Source organism: Gambusia affinis, linkage group LG19 (genome assembly GCF_019740435.1).
Source record: "Gambusia affinis linkage group LG19, SWU_Gaff_1.0, whole genome shotgun sequence".
Lineage (NCBI taxonomy): Eukaryota > Metazoa > Chordata > Actinopteri > Cyprinodontiformes > Poeciliidae > Gambusia > Gambusia affinis.
This window is the reverse complement of record NC_057886.1, coordinates 23,065,320-23,090,055: the sequence shown is the minus strand read 5'-3', so window position 1 is coordinate 23,090,055 and position 24,736 is coordinate 23,065,320. Positions and strand designations below refer to the sequence as shown.

At 41.4% G+C, this 24,736-nt stretch overlaps 1 protein-coding gene and 1 long non-coding RNA gene across 12 annotated transcripts in view; one reads left to right on the top strand and one right to left on the bottom strand.

The window, feature by feature from the left end:
- LOC122822521 overlaps positions 1-18,710 on the top strand; it is a 93,486-nt gene extending 74,776 nt beyond the window's left edge. Inside the window, exon 4 of the long non-coding RNA XR_006369156.1 lies at positions 18,568-18,710. This is a non-coding gene — a long non-coding RNA (uncharacterized LOC122822521). The remainder of the gene's footprint in view (positions 1-18,567) is intronic.
- Positions 3,226-24,736, bottom strand: part of rbfox3a (RNA binding fox-1 homolog 3a) — a 536,592-nt gene continuing 515,081 nt past the window's right edge. For 7 of the 11 annotated variants that reach the window (XM_044101255.1, XM_044101254.1, XM_044101249.1 and 4 more), the window contains 3 exons: positions 22,476-22,534; positions 18,023-18,101; positions 10,891-15,941 (listed from right to left, as the gene is read on the bottom strand). In XM_044101255.1, the coding sequence (XP_043957190.1) occupies positions 15,897-15,941; positions 18,023-18,101; positions 22,476-22,534 (183 nt within the window). In that variant the 3' untranslated portion in view covers positions 10,891-15,896. Of the gene's footprint in view, positions 8,103-10,890; positions 15,942-18,022; positions 18,102-22,475; positions 22,535-24,736 lie in introns of those variants that run through there. The other 4 variants (XM_044101258.1, XM_044101259.1, XM_044101260.1 and 1 more) reach the window with 1 other exon arrangement.

Sequence of the window (24,736 nt, the reverse complement as noted above, 5' to 3'; positions counted from 1 at the left end):
TTTGCAATTGTGGTGTTTCATTAAATAAGAAATAAATTTAAATCGCATGTAAATAAGCTTGTTTAGCAACAAATGTAAACAGTGACATCATCTCCCAGCCACCAGAGGAGACGTCAGCGTTTTAATCAGGTGTTGGCGTGGAAAGCCCCGCCTACTGGAGAGCAGCTACGTACACGGCGTTTTGAGAAACTGTAGTCGGCCATTTTACTGACGAGCTCAGGTTGGAATGACAACGTTTTATGAGCTGTGTGATGATTGCTGTAGATTGTATGAAAACTAAAACAAACCATCATCCTCCTGCCACTTCCTGTCTTCTTCGTCCTTTTCGTCAGTAGTAACATCCGGCTGCTGATTATGTGACCTGTGTGATGCAAAAAAAGTGCTTTGATACGCCTAGCGCAAAAAAAACTGTTATTGAAAAATTTCAGTTCCTTTTTTTTCAAAATTGTTCTTTGCAATAAGGAAATTTATTTTCATCATTTCAATTTGTGCAATTTTACGGTTAATTGAAATTCAGCAATTGAAAACAATCATTGTTTTGTTGGTATTTGCAGTCTGTTGCAACATAGTTTTAAAGTTAAACATAAATAAATCTGTTTATTCAAGAAAGTCTCAGAAATAAGTTTATAATTTTGGCTGCTGCAATTTTATTTTATTTACCTGTAAATGTTTTTTTTTTATCTTTTTGCTCTGATCAGAATTGAGTTATTTCCTTTTATGTGAAATCTGTGCAACAAACGACTGAATTAGTTGGCTTAGTAACTATTACTCAGGTGGTGGAGTCATTTAAGGTGAATCTGCCATTTGTCTGGTTTTGGGAATGCTTTCCGGTCATTCAGGTGTGGTGAAAACAAAGTAATTATTAAGACAAACCTGGAAATGATCCTAATATGGCCGGACCACAACCTGTTCGCTGTGTTGGCCATCTGGCAGCAGACACAGAAGTAGCTGCTGCTGGGAGATCAGATCACAGATCATTTCTGCGTTCTCCCCATTAAAGCTTCATATTTAGCTAATTTATTCAGAAAGGTAGAACCGTTTTGGGGCGTGCTCTGGTGGCGTAGAGGGTAGCGCGCCCCACGTTTGGAGGCCTTCAGTCCTCGACGCGGCCATCACGGGTTCGATTCCCGGACCCGACAACATTTGCCGCATGTCTTCCCCCTTTTCCTTCCCCCTTTCCTGTCAGCCCACTGTTGTATAAGGGACACTAGAGCCCACAAAAAGGACCCCCTGGTGGGGAACAAAAAAAAAACAAAGAAAGGTAGAACCGTTTTTAATTTGATTTGAATGACGATGGCTTTAATCTGGCCTCCAGCATCTCCTTCCTGTCGGCCTTCAGACCCAACTTTACCAATTTATTCCAACCAACTTGTTCTGACACTGAAACTGTCCCACAATTAGCTTCTTCTACAGTACAGAATATCATCTATATGTAGTAATATTTACAGAACTGGTCTGGTAAGATTTATTAGAAATCGACATCCAATTACTTGTTCTGTGTTTCTAGATGCAGGTCAAGATTTTATGAAGAATAAAATTGACATAAACAAGAAATAAATGCAGCAAATGAATTCAAATGGATTTTTTTTCTTAGATGCAAACAAATTGTGGAAGTCATTGCATTCAACGCCACATTTTTATAGCTTTACATTTTTTCTTAATCACTCTCCATAACGGTAGTATTGACTTGTAAATTATTATTTAACCGAGGAAACATTAAGTTATTTATTTGAAGTAGAATTGTACAATAAAGGTTGAGTTATTGAAAGGTCTTAAAGTGCTTTAATTTAAAAACAACATGCAACCACTGAGAGTTATGCAGTACAACACAGTTCAAGAGATTTTATCCAAGTAAATTAAAAGTTTGAAACAAAAAACAAAGATGGTGATCTGGTTATGGCAGACCATCACTAACTAAAACTTCAGCTGCACGAACCCTAAAGCCTCAATCATGAACATGTTTATCTAAAACTAAATCACTATTCCAACATAACCTCAATTCAAATTATACAGCAGGTAAAATAAGTATCAACGTTTCATAGTAAATATATTTCTAAATGTGCAATTGACACAACATTTTCACCCAACTAATCAATTCATAGAAAGAAACCAAAACAAAGAAGTTCAGAAATGAAGTAAGTATTGATGTGGAAATAATCAGAGAAAAAGTATTAAAAACACATACTGCTATTTATTTAATACTTACAGAAGTTTTTGTTGGTAATGAGTTTCAAGACGCCTCCTGTTTGGAGAAACTAGTCATGAATTGTTCAGGTTTGAGCAACACAATATCATCTGCTGATATTCTGATGATGATATATTGCACTGCTTTGCTTAGCATAGAAATATAAGAATATATGAGAAAACAGAGATTTGCATCAGGAGTTTTTAAAATGTGAAACCCTATCAGTCATCTGTTTTTTCTCCCCATTGAGTTTCTATAAGATTTTAATTAAAATGTAAAATCTTTCTAGAGTGTGACGGCAAAAAATGAGAAAAAATCTCTGATTGTTCTTCAAGGAGTTTGGGAAAAAGAACAATGATGGAAAATTTTAGGAAACAAGAAAACACGATCGCACTCGAGGGATTTTCAGATGCATGTCCAACCAAACTGGTTTCCCTCTGAATCCCTGATTTTCACTTGGAAATGAAGATGCCTTAAGAAAACAGACGACTGAATTTTGGATTGGTAAAATCTAATGGCCTTTAAAAGAAGATGTGACATTTAAAAAAGGAAGACATGACACGCCTGCTGGAATGAGGCCTGCACAGGTCTCATTGTGTAAATGTTGACCTGGTGCAGCAGAAATACAAATAACACCGGATCTCCAGCAGAAACGCCTCATTTTACTGTTTGCAGAAGCTCAGAGGATTAAAGCCAACAGTGACGGACGCAGACTCATCGTCTGTAATATTTACATTTTCTGGTATTTTCTCCTCCGTCCGCCTCTGAAAGACCGGCGTCTGTTTTTCCACATTCAGAGGCATTTTGGGCCATAACGCCGGCCTCTGCGACAGACGGTGCTCTCCATCTTGCAGCCCCACAAGGGGTTGTTGCAAGACAAATGGCTGCAGGAAGAAGCCCCGCCCATTTCCAGCTGCCTCATCTCGTGCGGCGTCTCGGCTCGGTTGTGCGGTGGGATTCGTGCGGTACGCCGAGTCCCAGTCCACTGCACGCGAACGGTGCGCCATCACTCACCACAAACCACCCGGAGACTCCGCAGCTGAAGTAGACAAGTTTATTAATGATAATAATGAGGATGATGAGGATGATAATATTAATAATTAGTCATAATTATAATAACGTTAATGTCATAATAAATAGAACTCTTCATCTGAAGCACGTAAAGAGAAGCATACAGAAAGAGAAAAAACAAAAACACAAAGTTCAGAGTACAGAGCCAGAGGAGGGGGCAGGGACTTCTAGAGACATTTTTTAACCTTTCAATATATCCATTTAATTTTTTAACATTTTTAAACATTATTTAACTGGAACATTTACAAAAAGGAGAAAGAGATAGAATTTAAAAAATCCCTTATAAATAAATTTTGTCATCATTAGAACAAAATACAAGATTTGGGGAGTCAGAGGATGGTCTTTTTTTTTCTTTTCGATGTATTTTTTTGTTCTTTTCCCCCTGAAAGGACAGCTGAAGGAAGTAAGAGACCAGTTGGGGTGAAGGTTATTATGTACAGAACACCAGAAATACAAAAGGGGCCAGTCGACTCACATACTGGAAGGCTGGGGATGGGGGGTAGCTATACGGGGGCCGATGAAAGCGAGGGGCATCCTGCGAGTGTCACAGCTCAAGCAGTTGTGCTCAGGAAGATCAGGACCAGTTTTTTAAAACATAAAGGCATCTGAAGGAAGGAAGGGACGGTCGCCGTACGCCCACCCCCCCTCGCTCCATCCCACCGCTACGCTACGGCGCAGGCTGGAGTTTTAGCTCGGCCTTTTTTTGTTTTTCACTGCGTTGGCCAGCGAGCAGAGACAAACAACCACAGCGGGAACAAAACGGCCCTAAAGGTTAAAAACAGGATGGATACCTCACCACTGCTGCTCCAACACTAACATCTAACTACTTCCATTAAAACATTTAAAATCTATTTAGTATTTCTCATATCAACTGGATAAAAATTCTAAGGCAATAAAATTAATCTTTTATACATTTTTTTCTTGGTTTTCAACTGCAGCTCGCATGAAGCTGTGGCAGCTACACACTGTCATCCAGCTCATGGGAGCCGTAGCAGGTAAATGGAAAAGATATAACAAAATACCTTCATGCATTAAGAGCTGTAGTAATCTGTAAGCAGGATGGGACTCTCCATCACTACTCTAAAAGGAGTTTTATTTGCTTTTTTATTTTTTACAAAACCTGCACTTTAAAGTTAGCTGCAAAGCTGCATATACGTCTGAAACGAGTGCTGTGGTAGGAGTGTCATTGGTTCGGTGTTTTCTCTTTGTCTTCGCTGTGAACTGTGGATCAGAATGAGCAGTAGGTAAACATCAGGAGGATACGCAGAATGGCAACATTGCACACAGCCCCTACTTTCTATTCCTACGTCTACAACAGTTAATACGAGAAACAAATCAAGATCGCTTCATTTGTTTTGCACAAGTCTCTGCAAGTGTTGCTATTCTCAGACCTCAAACTTTTTTTTTTGGTTTGCATAAACTAAAGAAGAGGCAGCTTGATGTCTGACATGCTTTTTTTTTTTTTGCATCACTGTTTCAAAGTAATGCTACGTCCTTTGATTTGAAGCAAAATAAATAAAAACACGGTTTAAAAAGGTCAAACCCAAACAGATACACAGAGCTTCATGGTTCCCCCTAAAGAAAAACACCAACGCCGCTGCAGGAAGTGAAATGTCCACATCTGCTGCCACAAATACTCACAACAGCACCTTTTGTGAATTCATCCGCTGCTGAAAATAGTCCCCAAGGAAATGCACTTGAGTTCACTTACTATTTGAGTAACATTTGCTAAAAACTACACTTTTTTGTTTCGTTTTTTTTTTTTCGTTTGTAAAAACAGTATAACTAAGTCAGAGATACTGAGACACACACATTTTTTTCACTTTTTCTCAAGATTTGTTGACAAAACTAAAACACGTAATAATACCAGCGTCCTCCCGTCAGATTTGATCTGCTAGTAGCTAACTAGAATAAGTACACAACAGTGTTCTCTCAGAAAATGTGCCCATCACACATGACATCAAGTGTTTTTGTTGCAGTATGCATAGATAATTCAGTGGACGAACTCCAACTATGTGACGAAAAGGAGGAGGAAACGAACTGTGGCTCTTTATCTCTGGCTCCCTGGAAGTTCCCGGCAAACTAAAACTCCAACCTGCTCCTGAGTTTCCTGACCCACCTCCAGTCTGCGGAGCTGAAAGTAGGCCAGAACAATCAGTTGACTCTCAGAAACAAACCAACAGGTATGAAGATGCTAAATCTGCAGATGAAAGCTGTATGGGAAAACAAATGACCGACTTTACCCCAATTAGACTTCACAACAGTTAGTTGCCATGATATAGATACTCTGTAATATATGGGAGGCTGTCTACAGATGAGCAGAGGTCGCGTGGGTAGGAGCCCTGATTCAGAACAAGTCTTTTTTGTTGTTGTTATTTTTAACCTGAAAGAAGATGAAGTTAATCAAGAAGTGTGAAGTGAGATTTACTGTACAGAATATTAACAGTACACTGTGTAGTTTTGTACAGGAAGTCAGAAGCTTAATCTTTTCTTTCCTCTTCACAAACCACCACTAATCAAGTAGCATACCCTGAACTCTCAAACTAAGTTGTGCTTCACCCAAACCTGCTCACCTCTGATTAAAAAAAAAAAAAAAAGTAAAAAGTTTCTCTTCAGGGCCAGCAGGTTATATCCAATATGCAGTAAAACAAGCGGCCGCTCGCCCACCGGGGTCAGCGTGAGACCGGTGCTTCGTAAACCGAGGCCGCCACAGGAAGCTGCGAGCTGGCCTCCTTCAGCGCAGCTCGTTAAAGCGGCTGAAGAGCGAGCACTTCCTCTGCAGCCGTGACTGAATGCAATCTGGGTCACGTCGATACGCATCCAGGCTCCGCCGTCATCCCAGAGTCCCGCTGTCTCCTGATCAAAGAGCACTGAGCCTGCGCCTTCAAACCACACTTTGGTTCAAGTAAGAAAGAGAAATCAATATTCATAAACTTTTTACTACACCTTGCGCTAATTAGGAAGTCTTTGCAGCTCCAGTGAGGGGTCAGAGTAACTGCAGATGTAAACCGTTGTCTCTGAAGGGCCGGCGGGTCGGTGAGGAGGCGGGATGTGACGCTTTGCTCTGACGATGGCGGGAATCCAGCGTGTGCTGTTGGTCTGCGAGAATCTGCACAGTGCGTGTGTTGGTGGTACGGGTGGGACTCAGGGGAGATCAGTTCACACTATCACCGTCACACTTTCAGTCATATAGCACATGATCACATGTTACAGTAAATATCAGGGACATATTTAGTTGGAGGGGGTTCTGATAACTATGCTCGGGGGGCCGGAGGCTTTCCTGCCACCCCCTCTATTCCCTGACATCACCACAGCCCATATAATAGATATGTATATATATTTATATACAGAAAAAAAGAATACATACTCATCGGACACCCTAGACATTAAAATACATTCAAAAACTGAACCGACATTCTTGATTAAACACGTTTACAGTGACTCTCCTGATATAAAGAATTAAGGTTCTGCTTTCACAAAATTAAAACTTTTTTTCTGTTCAAAAGTTTTGAGTGCTGAAAAAAAAAAACAAATATTCTCAGAATACATTGACGAAAGAAATCACATATTTCAGCCCTCGTTCCTTGATACTGTTGGATGGGCACTACTGTATTTCTATAATGTTTTATCTAGCGACACAGTCTATATGCCTCAGGCTTGTGTTTTGGTTATGCACCTGCTGATGTAGTACAATGGGATTACTCGATTATAATTCAATTTGTTACATGGATGGTGATGAGTTATTCTCGTCGGATGGGAACGTGCATCCTTGGTAGTTGTACGCACCTTGTTTTCGTGTTGGTCTGACAGTTCATCCGTCGGTGCAGAGTGACACAAAGGCTTGGGCTCGGAGTCTGGCAGGTGGATAAAGTCAGCGGCTTTCACGCCATTTTTCTCTCAGTAGTCCTTAAGTCAGTGACCTCTGCTGGGGCGTGGAGAGGGGCAGACTGGGAGGCTCGGCTGTGTACCGTGTCACCGTCCCGCCGTGGCTCACCCCCCCCACTCCCCAAAGCTGTAAACCAGTGACTCTGCCCATTGGGGAGGGCGGGGATGCCCAATGGTGCTGCCAAAAAGGAAGTGACATCACGACAGTATCCACGGGGGACGCTGCTAACAGTAGGCGCTGCGGGCCGACGACGCCACGACAAGGAGGAAGCGGCGGCGTCATAAAGGAAGGAAGGAAGGAAGGAAGGAAGAGGGCGGAGCCACGAGACTCCGCCCACAGGAAGTACAGCGTAGAAAGTGCATCTGCCTGGATGCCGAGCTCTCCCTGCCACCTTTTGTTTTTTTCTTTCGTTCTTGTTTTTAGTTGTATTTTTTTACACGACCTCGGTGACAGAGCAGTGTGCCATAGAGAGAGGAGGCGGGGGGCGGGGGAGGTCGTCCTCCCTCCTCCTTCCTGCATACCACAGAATCAGCATCAAGGGCCAACTGTTCATCTCCCTTACCAAAAAACATAAAAACAGATTTGTACATATATACTGCTTTATACACACGTTTTTTGTTTTTTTTACCATTGTAAATCACAAAAGTATAGAAAAATAAAATGTTTTATAATAACGGGACACTTCCTTCTCTCTCTGTCTTTTTTTTCTTCTTCTACCCGGCAAAAAGGTGGTCCCTGGTGGAAACTGGCTCACTCCATCTGTCAAGTTTGTGGCTGGTTTGACACCACTGCCGTGGCGCCACTTTGTACGCCTCCCGTCTTCCCTCGCCAGCCTCAGTAGAGGGACTCCTTCTCGTCTTCTTCTTCTTGTGTTATTTTCTTAAAGCTAGTTCTCCTCTCTTCGTTGTTTTCATCTGTGATGTCCATCAATACTGAGTACAGCTCTTCGTTTTGTATTTACTAGAAACAGGGGAGAGAAGCAGGGAAAACTGGTAAATACGCAGAAAGTGATGACTCACTGTGAGAGATGTGCCAGTTTTCAACATGGCAAGACATGCAACAAACGTACAAACAGATATAAATATACAGTTTTGCAAGGAGGAAAGTTGAGGATGGGGTTTGAGCACAGAGTCGTAACACCCGACATGAACTTTAAAGTTTGGAGAGAAAACATCTTTTGTAACGCAGCATAAAGGAAGCTGCTGCTGGTGCTGCTCTCGCCAGAATAAAGATCAGAGTCAGCTGTTATCATACATGTGGAGATCGGCACTTTGGCGGAGCGCAGTGAGAAGTGTTGGCGTAATGGGGCTGGATGGAGGCGGAGGAGGGCGGGCGTGGTGCCGGGGGCCGGGGGCCGTCCCAGGACCCTCGTCACGACAGATGCTCACTAATTCGCACTGATCTTCAGCCGCTCAGTGGAGCTTCTGATAAAGAAATGTGGGAATGAAAGAAGATGAGGCGTTGATTTGGAAATGGCTTTGTAGTCCAACTTCCAATCCGGAGAGACAAACAGTGAAGTGGCGTGCTCAGTCAGCATCCATCCATCTCTCTGTTCTTATAGAGGCCTGGCCCAGCATTTCCCCGCCGCTCTCCGTTCCATACCTCAGATTTACTGCACGCTCACTTGGGAGCTGCCATACAAAAATATCCACACGCAGCCTTACAACTCAGCAGGGAGGGAGCACAATGGCGCTGGAGCTACATATAGTCCTCGCTGACAGGCTGCCTGGTCCTGGAAGGACTGCAGACACAAATATATTAATCACACGCAGACTTGAAGGATTCAGGAGAGGTTAGTTCAGGTGTTAGAGTCTGTGCTTCTTTATGAAATCTGTTCAAACCCGGAGGGTCTGAGCCATCCAGATACCGTCGTTCTAGAAGGAGGCTGCGGTATTTTCCCTTTGTTTTATTAATTTATAGTCACTAATAACTTTTTATATCTAATCATTAAGTTGTTCAGCAGCCATTAAACTTCTCTGTTCATCATTACTAAAGCATAGAGCTGCCTTACCCTGTATAGCTTAGAGACATCCATCACATTTTTTGTACTTTTTAATCGTAATTTTATGCTAATTAATAAACATTATAGCAATTTGGAGATACATATTTCAACTGCATCATTAACAATGGTGAATGATTGCATTTTATCCACAATTCAGTTCAAATCAGTTAGAACTAAATGCTCTGAAACCAGATGAATTAGTGGCCTAGTTCAAGCAGACCCACTAGCTTTCTTATATGGGTGCTTCCTGGTTTGGTTGTCATACCAACCATGAGTTAATTCATATTAATTTCTGTAATTATTTGGCACCAACACCTGAGACCTCTAAAGACACTTAGAGCTGTTTATATCATGAGTTAAAACACCAAATATACTTTCAAATGTTACAACATGTTCATTTTTGTGACCAATAAAGTATTTTTTAATTGAATTGAACCCGTCTGGAGAATACTGCAGCAGCTAACATCTTCCTTATGTGTATTCAGCCAATCAGCACAAAGGAAAATGAATGGACTCTGAAATAACCAACGGTGAGTCGAGTATCGCTGTACTTTTGTATTTCAGCTTCCCAAACTGCTTCTTTTTCTGAATGTTTTTGTTTTACAAAAAATCCCACAAATAATTTTTTGAATCCATGAAAACTGAAATATGAATAGAGGGTGAATAGATCGTCCATTTCCTGTAAATCTTCATTAAATCTGGAGTTTCCAACTGTGAACAGCTTTGTGTTAACAAAGGTGAAAATGTGATTATAAAATGGCGTAATCTTAATTTTTGATAATTCACTAATATTTGCTGTTCAGGATTCACAGAATTTTTCAGATGTAAAATATTTGAAAGAAAGCTGCGTGAGAAGCTGAAATACCTCGACGACGCTGCTGGACACGCGATTGGCTGGCATTTCAAAAGCAGCCAATCCAAGAGCACCATTCAGTTTCCTTGGTGCTGATTTGCTGGAGCAGAAATAAGGAAGACTGTAGAGAAGCCGATTTCCACTGTGTGTATTGATCTATATTTAGATATCATTTGCATTTGAACTATTAAAATAGGCAGTTATGATACTGCAGGATAGAAATTGAAATCACTGGTAGTGAAAAGACGTACGAACCGGTTGGTTGGAAATATTCTGTGGCTCACTTGAAACCATAGAAACCATTAATCTGTTGCATGTTTTCTCTTTTTCACTCTGCCATCCTGAAAACTGTGACAGTAAAACAAAATGGTGGTAAGAGTCAAAGAAAACATGAGCTTCTATCAGTGTTTCTTTATGCTGATGATATTGGAGAGTTGCTAAGTGCGTCTGCTAATCATGAAGACATAAACATATTATTTTTCAATTAGAGGAAGATTTCTCCAGATGAGGAGAAGTTAGTCCAGGCTGGGACGTTTACAGCTTCCTGTTTGTCTGGATTGTTGTTGATTGGCTGGTGGAGGACGTGTTTCTCCCACTCAGTTCAGTTTGCTGCATGATTCATTTCTTCTGGTTTCTGAATAAAGTTATGTATTAAAATACAGAACAACATGCTGCTGAACTTACTATGTTTCTGAAACGTTAAAAAATAATTGTAAGGAACTATTTAAAGCTCTGAATGAAACCACATTCATCAGTATCTGCATGGCCAGACGCATCCAGGCAGGAATATTTTTTCTTTCTGAGAAAAACTGAAACAGAAAGACAAAGAAAAAGAAAATTCACCCCAAATCGAGTTTTTCTTGAAAACAAACATCAATGTGTGAAGGCAGACATAATGTTCTTATAACTGCTTTATTCTGACACTCAGAAAACAATCAGTGGTTACTTATATGTCACATACTGACAACAGAAAGATCTCAAGAATAACTAAAAGTTTCATTATAGTAAACCTTTTACCTATGAAATTAATCTCAAAGAAATTTACTTTACACCTTTCAGACAATATATTCTCATTATAGAAATTACATAGAGTTCAAGAACAGGTTGAGCTAAGTTGAAAATACACATATAACCCCACTTCATATAGGAATACATATAAAACAGTTACTCAGAGAATCATGATATAGTTTGTGTGTATATACATTTAAATGTATTTACAGGCGCTGCAACTTTTTTGCTTGGTTTTCTTTTGTACAAATATTTTTAGGTGGATTAATAAACTCACCTGCCAGCTTATCAGGGCTTAGTGAATACTTGTAAATATAAACGATGCATAAAGAGTATTTTCTTCTCATATGTAAACATAGCTCAGTACTACTATTAATAAGTGTAAACAGGTGGATCAAATAGAGGACTGGTTGCATATTAAGCTGGTTATGAAGTACAACAAAAGCAAACAAACCTAAAAGTTAGAGTCTTTGTACTATAAATTCACATTTGACTTACTGTAAGCATGATAAAATGCATTAGATCTTTACACTATAGAATGCTAATTAATATTATATCTATAACATTTAAGCCTTGATAAGCTGACATCGAAACAGCTAATTTGAACTTTTTCTGTAAACTGTTGACAAACCCGTGCAGACTGTTAGGAGCGGCTCCTGACATCGACCCACTCGTCCCGGAAATAACATCACATCAGGGAAAAAGGAGAAGGTTTCCCTCGCAGCGAGATGTTTGTGGGGATAACTCACATTCACAAACACATCTCCATTTCCTCTTAATTGCATCGCATATGCTAATGCCTTAACATTCAGTGTAATTACCAAAAGGGAATTAGTGTATCACCACACTCTGATGACCGTAATGGATTAAAAAGTCCATTTCAGCAGTATGAACCACAAATCATTGGGAGAAACTATTATTAAAGCCGTAATCTATTTACAGAAGAAAACATCTCCAAACTAATTAAGCTCCTTTGGAAATTACCAGAGCAACAAATCCAACAGTTTCCATGAAAATTTACTGTGTATGCAGAGCCAGAATGAAAAGCTGAGTCATTTCAACTCAGCCTGAGTCATCATTCTGATTTTAATACTGACTGCAAATAATACTGATGTTGTACTTCTCATATTAAAAGTCAAAATTCGCTCCTGGATGCTTGATGGAAAACGATGCACAGAGTTTGCTTTGATGGTAAATTATGCTCTTTGACTTTACATCAACCTGGCAGCTGCTCCGGTAATCAGACTGATGAATGAGCTCAGACATTTTTCCTCTTTCACTGTGAAGGTTTGCTTTAAACCTTCATGTCCATCTATCAGTACAGAAGACTTCCTGGTTACCAAACTATGAGGAAATATCAACCAGAGACATGTTCCTGCAATCAGAACGTTTTGTTTGGTCCGGATTCAGACAGAGATGGAGCTTTATAAAGTTAAATCTCTTTAATTCTAATTAATGCTTTTATCTTAAAGGAGGGTTGACTTTCTATTTTTAATTGGGGCAAAATGATCACAAGTAAAATCTCCTTGCAAATTAAAATATTGGCAACATCACCAGTTGTTAGTCTTTAAATAACCAGGCTTTTTATTTTGTCTTGCAAGTTCCACATCACTTTTAAAGCTGCACCCAAATCTGCTTTTAATGAATTTACTAAACTTGAAAACTGATTTTATTGACCAGAAGTGAGTAAATTTGGACCTTTTTTATTTTGCAATTGATGCCTAGAAATTGTTAAATTTGCAAAACCCATTATAAGTTTTGGATCTTTAATATTTTACACAATAATTTCTAACAACAAATCTGACTACTTTATGTATTTTATAAACATATTGGTTGCTTAGTTTATTTTTTTTTTGGCCCTGTAATCCCAACTTTGGTCCATGTGACAAAAGGTTTGGACAGGCAGAGAGAAACAAGCCAAATTTAATTTGATTTAACTGATTAAATGATCATTTAATGTTTGTGAAACCAGAAAACTTTTTTATTTGAGGCTGCTGAGAAGGTCCAAATACTCTACAAATATTTATTTACAGAAAACATTTCTTTACGTCTAGAAATACAACACTTACTTTATAAATCGTTTTTATTTTATGTGAGAAAATGCTACTTAAAAAAGCTAATGTCAGATAAGAAAATCACTACAAAGATTTTGCAACTTTTCATATTTTCTAAACAGTCAAAGTTTAGAAAATGATCAACAGAAGGTTTTTATCTAAGAGCTAATTATGAAAAACAGTTACATTTTTCTTATTTATGAAGGAGATGGTAAGGAAAATGTAGGAGTTGTAATAACATTATATACTGAAAACTGTTGCTAAATGAAGAGAGAAATGTTGACCTTTGAACTCCAGTTGATGAAAATGTAAAAATGATTTTGTTGGAGACGTGGTGATGTTATTCCAGGGACTCAGTGAAGTCACGCTCTCTTCCTGTTTGTTTCCTTCCTCCTTCACAGTCAAACATTCTGATGCATATTCATATATATTTTATATCTATATAGCACATCGTAGGCACACACATTCAGATCAGAAAAACAGAAAAAAGGTCGGCTTCATTCCAGGCTAGCTCGCTAATGGTGGCCACTAACTGAACACCCACTCATGAAACTCTCCTGTTTGCTAAAAATAATTCTCAAAGTTTGTTTTGCTCCTTATAAAACCCCTGAATGGCGGGGGGCATTCACACTAGCATAGAAAAGGAAGAACAATGTTTTTTTTCTCTCTTTTATATCCACATAAAGATCTTCTTTGACTCAGGAGATAATGAGCTAATTTTCTTTTTTTTCTGATATACAACATTACTTTGTCATTTTAACAGTTTGACTAAACATGACTAGCTGTATATGAGAGATTTCATAAATATGTTACATCTCAGAAAGAAATAAGAAAAACAAAACAAAGTGCAACAGACATTTTTTTGAGATCACAAACACTTGTGTGAGTACATGTAAAGTAAATATTATTGGCAATAGCTTTGATTTTTCCCATAGCTGCACTGAAACCAGCTAACAGTAGCTACACAGAGATTTCCTTTAAATCACGTAGCACAAGTAGAAGCCAATGACTGGATGTGGACTAGCGCTACGTCTCCTAACGCCTGGGTGCTTTTGGGTTATATCTTCCTGTGTAAAATGTCTTATACAGTAAATGTCTATCTATATATTACAGAAGCTGTAGCTCAGAACAGTACAGTCTTATTTTATCGTTCTCTCCTGGGGTCTCTAACAGAAAATAATAAGAACATCTGGGCTCCGTAGAGGTGGAGCGTGCTGGTTGCGGAAGAAAACAATTGTCCTGAATGCTGAGGAGTGAGCAGCTCTGGATCTTAGTTTGTGAACTTTAGTTAGCTTATCCTGAGGTAAAACATTTTGTGCAATGCTTAAAGAAAACATCCCAGTGACTGGCGGAGGGTTCGCCCCTCCTCTGCGCCGTGTCTTTACTGTGCGTGTGCGACTTGATGTTAATAGTGAGGATATGTGGCCAAGTCTGCTGCAAACTCAGCCCCATGCAGCTAATTTGCTCTCAGACGGCGGTTTAAGGGGAGGAACTGCCTGCAAACTGCAACGCTAACGCCACCAACCAGTTGGCTCATTCAGCCGCCGAGGGGAGGAGAAACAGCGGAGGATTCTTATCTTGATTCTCCAGAGTCAAAGGCGACGTCTTCAAAGTGCCGGTTTCGCTCTAATGAAAATCAAAAAACCAGAGAAGCTCAATGTGCAATAACAGCAGCAAGCAAAGTTCTTGAAGCAACTTGTGTCGATCCGCTAATCTAATTTCTCTACAGTAATCCATTACAACAGTCGTGTAATAAATCTTATTTACAGGCTACAGTCTCTACTGATTTTTCATGGGTTTTATTTAATAAAACAGAAATTCTGCTCCTGCATGCTTCGCTGCGTTAAGTTCAGGAGAACTCCATCTCTTCTGGTACGAGTGTTTAGGAGACGTTTACCAAACGAAAGGAAAAAACAACACAAAGTACACGCTTCATTTGGTTTGGTTTCAACACCGATCGCTTCCACGAAGTATTAGAAAAACCAACGAGCATTAGCCGAGACGGGAATCCACGCTGCCGCCGGGCAACGCTGATGCTCCTTCTTTGTTTTCCATGCTGTCCCTGAACGCAACACGCCAGCGTTACTCCCCTAAAACACTCGCTGCTGCAGAATAGCTGCATGTACGGCGATTTGCAGCAGACAGGGCCACCATGTGAGCGCTGTGAGTCCCAAAGCAGAAATCTGACCTTCATGACCCTTAACTCTGCATGCTGTCATACCACATTGTACAGCTTGTAAGGCTCCACTGCAAGTGCACAACAGTAGGACACTCTAAGGTTAAAAAAGGAACAAAAAAACCAAAGCAGTCAGAGCAGCGCTGTCTTTGAGCTAAGAATCACCAGGTTCGGTTCAGTTAGCTTCATTTCTGTTAAGAAGTGGATTGAATCGGGAGCGTTGACCTGATTTCTGCTTGTTGTGTGTGAGACAGAAACAACCCGGTGTATTCTCAGTCAGATGACAGCGGCTGCATACACACACCTCTGAGCATGCACCATGCGTGCTGCAGTAGGCTCACATTGGTTATGGTGACACAGCACCCATATACAGCAATCAAGATAATGCACATGTGCATAAAAGTTTCCAAAAGAAAACCAGAAGCACAAAATGAATACAAAACAAGAGCAGACCAATGATGACATCAAAGAGGTTGTTGTAGAGGGTGTCAGGGGAGGGGCTCAGCATGTGGACCTGGAAGCTTTTTGTTTGATTTAGCTCTCCACCAAGGACCGGCTGTTCGCTTGTTACGTGTTTGACTTTTTTTTTTCCTTCTAAAGATAGTTTGTTTTTTTGTTTGGGGTAATGTCTCTCTGTCTTTTCTCGCTTTTTTTCTTTCTTTTAGTAGGGGGTGAAGCGACTGTACCCTCCTCTGTATAGGCTAGCCTGCAACATCAAAGATGAAAAAGTACCAATCAGTATTCAGGTGACAGCTTTAGTTGGATTCTCTTTCTCTGCAAATTTCCTTCCTTTAAACTTATTGACTTTCCATGTTGGAGCAACTTTCCGAATGGGAACGGTCAGCAGGCAGATTGATAGTTTGATATATTTAAGCCGATAATTGTTTTGCTGAATTGATTGCCTGACTTGATGCTCTCTGAGTGTGTGTTAGGAACAGGGTCAGCAGGAGCCGAAGTAGATTGGTGGACTCAGAGCTTAGCCGACGTAATTTATAATCTGTGGGAGCAAAGAAAAAAAAAAGAGCACTTTCTTAAATGAAAGTCATAGAAACACTAATCCGAGATTTAATAGTTACTTTAATTAAAATAAAAGAAATAAGTATATTTTTCTGCTGGAGAAGTCAGTCCTTGCAGGGCTGTAAATTAGAGGGAAGCAGAAGGAGTTGAGTTTTAATCACGGCTCCTTTTCATGTCTGCAGAGGTGCCTGCACCTTTCTGGAGGGGCAAACCGCCACAGGATATTAGCCCTTAGATTTAGCACCATGCTCAGGATATCTAGGGCAGACACACATAAAGCATGCAAGTGGGCCTATGCATGCACACCTGCACATGCACGCACGCACACAGTCCCTCCTCTCATCTCTATTCTGTTGCAATTAGGAAACTCCAAAGGCGGCCGTGAGCCTTCGACGGCTAATTTTGCCTAATTTCAGGGAGTCCTCTTGCTTGTGCAAAAACTTTTACCCATATTAGATCCGTCTGCAAGCTGGAAATGAGAAAAAAGGGTTTCCAACCTCAGAGGAACTAATTATTGTATAGCTTTTAAATGCAAAATGACTTCACTCTGCTGGAGGAGCATTAATCAAATATGATTAAAGAATTAGGAACCAAACGGGTCTCCTCTCTTTAGCTCAGGAGTTTATTAGATATTGGCCTCTGTGCAGAGCATCTCCCAGCAGCTTCACTGTTTGTTTAACACACATACACACACATACGGACACACACTCTCTCTCTCGGGTCTCTGTTAAGCTTCCCAAGCTCCCAACACACACCAAACATTAGCTCTGATAATTTCAGGGGCCAGATCCCGTCGTCTACTTTCAATCAAGAGGACGATTTTTAGAGTGAGGAAAATGGAAGGAAATTTGGAGGGAAAAGAAGAAAGAATAAAAAAACATTCAAGCACATTTTTTTTAATTAAGTAAATGAAGAGGGAGAAAGAAATGTCTTAATTAATGAAAGCTTTTAGCTAGCAGCTGCACCGGGGAACTTAAAGCTTTAGATTTTTCTTTTTATTGCTGTTGAAAAATCGCATGCATGCCGGAAATTTGAGTAATTTCTCAAGCAGAGAGCGCGCCTCCGATCAGGCTACTGGGCAGAAGAGGAGGGCGAGGCGACTCCCCGCCCCCCTCTGTCTCGCTCTCTTGTTTATGTCCCACGGCACGCTGCTGCATGCGTCTCATGGCCCTTAATCTCTGGGTTTGGTCTGCGAGCCGCTCCCATCCCCTCCTCGCCATAAAACAAAACCAAAGAGAAACTGTCAGTTTCAAAAAAAGGTGATCTTCTATTTTTTTAATCTTTTCATCTTTGATGTTACAGTAGCTGCAAAAGCTAGCTAAAAACAGACATTAACAATTGAACTTCATCCCTTCAGAGGTTTGGCTGAATGAAAACAAAAAGATGAGGCAACTCGCTCGACGGCGAGTCGAATGAGGTCGGATAAAAACAGAAAAGCTTGAAAAATGAAAACAAATCATTCTCATTACAGGAGGAACTCGAGTCAAACCAATGATGCATGAGGTGAGAACGTACGGTTATCGCACTAAATGTCTGAGCCAACTTCCACATGCCAGGGGCCTTCACAGTACCGCTCAGTTCCACTAGGGTGTGCCAGAGAGCATGGCAAAAACTAAATCAATTAATGACAAAAATTAAAATTAAAAAATAGGTGAATAAAAACCAGAATGGCTGCAGCCGCTGGTCTTTGTCGTACAGCGTGTGCTAGCTACCGTCATGATGTCAGAGTCGGGGTGCAGACGGGAAGAGGCGGCGCTCTCAGAGACTTACCATGGTCCCCACACTGTATGTGGCAGCAGGGCCAATCGTGTGGTGGTAGGGGTCTGCTGTTGCATAGACTCTGCCATAGCTGCATGACAAGAAGCACAGAGAAGACAGTCATTGATCTATCATTGACCAACAGCTACGCATTCTTGTTTCATGCTCAACTCTTCAAAGTCTGGCGTACAATCGGTTATTTCCCTCCTCGGCCTCCTGGGCTGCCGCGTTATACCAGGTAGATCACAAAGGACGGTTCAAAGGACGGTTCATGGCGCTTGTCTTTGCTCTGTCGTCTTGATTAAGTGAATAGGTAAAGAGCAGAGGGAGGAAAGCGGCAGCTGGAGGGCTGGGTCTCTCCCCCGGAGCTTGTTTACCCGGGCTGCACACTGGGCTCACGCCCTTGTCTTTTCATTGCTGCTGGTTTGGAACTAATCCTTCCAATTTCCTTCTAAGACAGGACAAGATGTGGCTGCCTCATTTATTTGTTTATTTATTTATTTGACTTCACATATTCCTCTATTTACTTTGCTTCTGTGTGTTTTTTTCTCTTTCAGTGCTTGCTTGCAAATGAGGGTCTGCTTGGAGCAGATAAGGCACACCCAGCCAAGGACTGAGGGCACCGAATCAACCGGGAGTAAAAAAAAAGGAAGAGGAAAAGCCCCTAAAGGAAACAACAAGACATCCAGCTCCCACGCCGTACATGAGGTACGGCGAGCTCCATACGATGTGAGAACGTTTGTTGAGGCCCAGCAGGACGTGGAGGGAAAGGTTCTGCTGAGGCCGGGAGACGGGACTTAAAATGAAATGTCTGATTGTTTTAAATACCAAATTTGATTCCTGATTCTGGAGGTGACCTGAATTCAAAGTTATAAAATACAAAACAAGATAAATTAGATAATCTAGTGTTCTGCTAATGTTCACGCCACTTATTAATAATCGCAAAATAACCATCAAGCCTGAAAACATAAAACTGTAACTGAATGTTTGTCGTGGAGCTGTTGTCAGTTGGTTGCCATGGCGACAGGTCTGCGTGTGGAGTAAATCCGACACACAGAGCAATAACAAACAGAATGACCAGTTTTGACCTGTTTTTCACCGTTAATTACTAAAAGTTTATTAAACAATAAAAACTGGACTAATCTTCTCATTTGTTCTATAAACGTCAAAGTATTTACAACAAGCATCAAAGAGAATAAAAATATTTAACAAACTATATCTCCTATAGCAGCATTTCTGTCAAATTAAATTGTCCAATATAAAAGATACATTTGTTCTCTTGCACCAACGGAAACCAAACTTAAATTTATATCCAGGGAAAATTCATATTTTACCCATCAAAATATCTTCAGCTTCAACTTAATGTGTATTTTATATAAATCAGATGAGAGTTAAGGGATATTTTTATGACAGATTGCTGCATCGGAACATTCCAGCTCTAACTCGGCGTTGTGACGTCGCCTCGCTGTTTGGATGTTTCTGCTGCTGTTGCTCCAGAAACACTTTAAGACCAGCCAGTCTCCAACGTGACAGACCCCTCAGAGCCGGGCTGCAGCGCTGCGGGTCCAGACCTCCCTCACCGTCCTGAGCTCTGTCCAGTTACTTATGGGGCTTTGGTAATACAGCCTGGGAGCACTGTTGGCTTTTCAGATAATAAATGTTTCAAATTTTACCAGGCTGTCACACGCCTTCCAACATCCTGGTGACCTAGCTCCACAGATAAGTCCGATAAGGTATTGCTGAGACAATACAGACAAACGCCTATTGATCCAATGGGCATGATCGCTTATTCAAACGGAAACAAACAAACAAAGCACAACAAACAACCTGGGCGCGAATTATATTAGATCTCAGGGAGAGGGATGGGCAACAGAAACAGGAATTAAATCACTGAAAGAGGGAAAAAGGCTGCTGTCCAATTCTGCTCCCGCCGAGCTCGGCTGCTCATAATTCGAGTCGCGCTCGGCGAGGCCTGATAAATCTTACATTATCGATATGATCTTCAGGCTCTCGGCAGGGTGTACGTTATCACAAGTGACACGCTCAATCCTTTCCAGATTAGATTCCCAAACCGGGCCAGATCCCGGCTGACAACGGCTTTCAGGGGCCGAAATGAATCAGAGCAGCCTCTCCGAACGGAGCGCACCTGAACCGGAGTGACATCACTCAGGAGCCGCTGGTCCGTCTCCCTCCACAGACCTGAGGCCATTCATAAATACCACAGTGATATACCCACTCTCACAGTCACGACATATATCACCGCTCTTCTCATCCAGTCCAACAAGGTTAGCCTTTTTCCTGTGCATGTTCTTTAGCTCCGAGCTAAAAAAGGAATACAGCGGCACGCCTAATGGACAAGATGAAATGAGAGGAAGAAAACCTCAGGAAACCCTAAATAACCTTCAGAGTATAGTAAAACGCTGATGAAGCAGCCACCATTCATCACCGCTACGTTTGGCCTGTAGATATGTTCCTTATTGTTAGGAAAACACTAATTATGTGAAGCTAAAGTCCAACCTCTGCTAGTCCTTCACTTCAACCAATTCTGCTTCAGTCAGTAAAGTTCTCGTTACCAAAGATAGCTTGTCGAACGTAGTATAGACGTTCCCATCATTCCCACCCGCTGCTGATGGAGAGAAATGCGTCTTCAACCAGCCACTACAACGGCTCTCTATGCAGAACAGACACAGGTTCTCTGTATCCTTTAAAAGTCTCTGAGGATGGAAAATCTCTTCCAGAACCAAACATGGAGAAGCAGCTTTCAGCTTCTATGCACCACAAATCTGGAACGAACTTCCAGAAAACTGCAAAACAGCCAAAACCCTGAGTTCCTTTAAATCTAATCAAGGATCTGTTAGAATTATTGTCTGTTTTGTTTCTGTTTAGAGTTGCTCCTAAGCCATCATAAAGGGAACGTTAACCAACGGATGTGATGAGTGTTGATGTTTTTGATGGTCGTCAAAATGTAAAGCTGCTTTCTCAACTGTTGATGTTTTTATAGAGTGAAGCATTTTGCATTGCCTTGTTACTGAAATGTGCTTACAAATAAACTTGTACAAATCTTATCGTAGGTTATGCCTCAATAGATACAGAATCCAACAAAAAGTCTAGAATATCAGATTATATGATTTTGAAATAGAACTTAATATTTGGTTCAGAAACCTGTCAGATGTCCGGTTTCCTGTAGGTTTGGACCAGGTTGGCACTGACCAGGTGTTTTGGTCCAATCTTCTCCAGACCGCTCTGGGTTTGGGCTTGTTGCCAGGCAACAAAGAAGGATTTTCTACTGAGTCCAGTCATGTCTATAAGTTTTTGTCTTCTTACAATCTTAAGAGATGTTCCTGCCGTTAGGAGTGACCTGCTCAGAGGAACATCACTGTTATCTAACATGGTGGACCGTGATCCAAAATGGTGGACCGTTATCCAACATGGTGGACCGTTATCCAACATGGTGGACCGTGATCCAACATGGTGGACCGTTATCCAACATGGTGGACCGTGATCCAACATGGTGGACCGTTATCCAACATGGTGGACCGTTATCCAACATGGTGGACCGTGATCCAACATGGTGGACCGTGATCCAACATGGTGGACCGTGATCCAACATGGTGGACCGTGATCCAACATGGTGGACCGTGATCCAACATGGTGGACCGTTATCCAACATGGTGGACCGTTATCCAACATGGTGGACCGTTATCCAACATGGTGGACCGTGATCCAACATGGTGGACCGTGATCCAACATGGTGGACCGTGATCCAACATGGTGGACCGTGATCCAACATGGTGGACCGTGATCCAACATGGTGGACCGTTATCCAACATGGTGGACCGTTATCCAACATGGTGGACCGTTATCCAATATGGTGGACCGTGATCTCGTTTGGCCAATCAGAAAGCAGGCGCCAAAGAGAACCAACACATTTACTTTCACAAGAGAATCATTACAGCTTTACTTTTGCTAAAATGCTCCGATTGGTCGAGGTGTAACTAATACCGGTGATGAGTGAAGGAGAGGACGAGTTCTTGGTGGTTGATTGGTGATTTAATGCTTATTTCATGCAATAAAAATATGAATTATTTGAAAATAGGATAATGTGATTTCCCCTGGGAGATTAACTGTACTAAAAACAGACATCTATTAGTGAAAGATAATGAAATAACATTCAAGTCTTGTTATTTTGAGATAATAAAACCGTTATTTAAAATCAGCCTGAGATTTTTCTATAATGAGATTATTAAAATATCACAACAATGTTAGAGAACATAGTCAGAGTAACTTCAGATTTTACCAAGACTAGAAAATGTGTAGCTTTTATTTGTCAGAGCATGCAGACAGTAAAACAAAAGGAAACATTTTTGTGATTCTTCTGATCCAGAGCTGAATCAGAACCATGTCCACAATTTAACGACTCTCTGAATGGTTGGTGCAGCGTTTACTGGCTGGGAGGGAGTCTCACCTGTCACTGTAAGCAGCGGTGGTGGTGGGTTGGGCAAATCTGTATGCTGCATAGCCGCCCTGTTAAAATACCAAAGTATTAATTAGTGATTAAGCAAACCTGCTCAGAGAAAGGTTAGAATTCAGATACACAAGCAAACAACAATCCATGCTGGGAGCTTTAAATGTCACTGCACAGTGTTCTGGTCCTGAGCCCACACCTCGGGCTGCAGCTCCCCTCTGAGACACCAGAGGGTGCTGTTTGATGTATGGCGCATGCAGCAGGAGGCGGCATTAGGGGAGTGAATGATGATCTGAGGAAGCGGCACATTTAGGGAGCAACTTATTGTGACACCAGAAGCCCAGTGGAGGAGCAGCAACAGGAGCCGATTCTCCAAATCCGTCCCGTTTTCAGAGGAGGATGTTTAACCGCAGCAGCTTCTTCTTCTGCTCACAAATGAAGCAAGGCGACGGCGTTTGGAGCGTCGGGGAGTCAGGACTGCTGTATTCATTTGCCAGAGTGGGGAAGGAATTAAAGAGCTCATTGTGGAGTGATGCTATTACTCTCTTTGAAAAATGAAGCCGTTCTCCCACTGGTTTCCTATTAGCACCACCGGAGTGTGTGCCCGTCTGTGTCCATACGCCGGATAGGTGGCTCTTAATAATGCATGTTTTCATTCATTTTTAAACTGGGGGGGAGGGGCGGCCTCGTCCCGATCCGACTGGATCCCGTCGTTGTTTTCCAAGGGGACAGGAAGTCACAGCAGATGACTTCCTGTGGGACAGGCCTGCCTTGGGACCGCGCTGGTTACGGCAACAGGCCCAACAAACAGGGGCCAATAAATCACCACATTGTCAAATCCTGCACACAGCAGAGCTGCACATTTGTTATTTTGTCAAGGAGGGTGTGTGTTAGCGCAATCATGTACGTGTGCAGCGGCGTGTTTCGGCATGGAGGAGCATGCATATGTATTAACGCATGCAGTCCTGCTGCATGCATGGGCTGGTTCTGACAGCACTGACTGATTGTTTAGGACACAGCCGGTCCTGATGCTCAAATCGGACGGTTTTCTGATGAAATAAAATTTGTTTTGCGTGGTCGTTCATGCTACTAATTAAATGCGACCGCAGCGGTTTGTCCCCAAAGTGACCAGCGTGTGCAGAAGAATGTAGACGTCACACGGAAGTGGAGGGTGGAGATACGGACTTAGTTTCATCACAATAAACTTGATGATTAGTAGCTTCTTTAGGACTCCGTTCACATAAAGGGCTGCATCTAATCATATTTTCACACTTATTGATACTCTTATTGAACAAACTGGAGAAAACTGTAAAAATACACATTAGGGTTTTTTAAGTCACTATTTCTCTGACAACAATAAATCAAAATTCTTATCATGACTAATGACATAAAAAAACCAACCCAAACAAAACACTGGATCGTTTTCTGATAAAATCTGCATCTTAGCGTTTTAGGATGTTTTAAACATGCCAAACCAATAGGGGGCAGTGTAGCGCTAAGCTAGAACCTGTCAGCCAATCAGATTGCTTCAACACAACCATGACTTCCTGTTAGGAATCAAACATGGCACAGGAGGTTCACTTGAACAGAAATGCTTTAAAAAATTGATTTGTAGAGAATCAGTTCTTCATCCTGAAATGATCAATCAGTTCAAAATGCTAAAAAATTTTTATCAAACTGTTTTAATATTTTTCTTAATTTTCATTTAAGCCCCGCAGCGAAGCTAATCTAATACCTGTCATTTAATAATAATATTATAATATATAGAATAATATTCTTTGTTTACATTGTCGTTTCCTCATGATATAAAAATTGGTTTCTGAATCGAATCGTGACAAAAAAATTGAATCAAATTGAAAGGCAGTGAAAGATTTACATCTCTAGTGTTGAACTACTTTTACACAGTTTTCCCAGTTTTCCCAGATATCCGGCTGCGTTTGAGCAGCCATGACTTAGCCGGCGCTCGCTGAGCCTCTCTCAGTCCGCCGCACCGCGCCGCGCCACTCTCTCCTGTGGCGGTGGGTGTCTGCGCAATAAAAGCTGTTGAAATACGGTCCTATCAAGCGGGCCGGTGTGTAAGCCATATATCACTTGGGTTTAGCGTTTCATTCCAGACGCCGCCGCCGCCATGCGTCGGCTGGGGTGAAAGTGAGAAGCAGCTGTCACCGCCGCCGTGCCCACTGTCATCTCGCTGTCTCAGCAGCAAGAAAATCAAAGGGACGAACTGCACACACACACACACACACACACACATCCAGGTC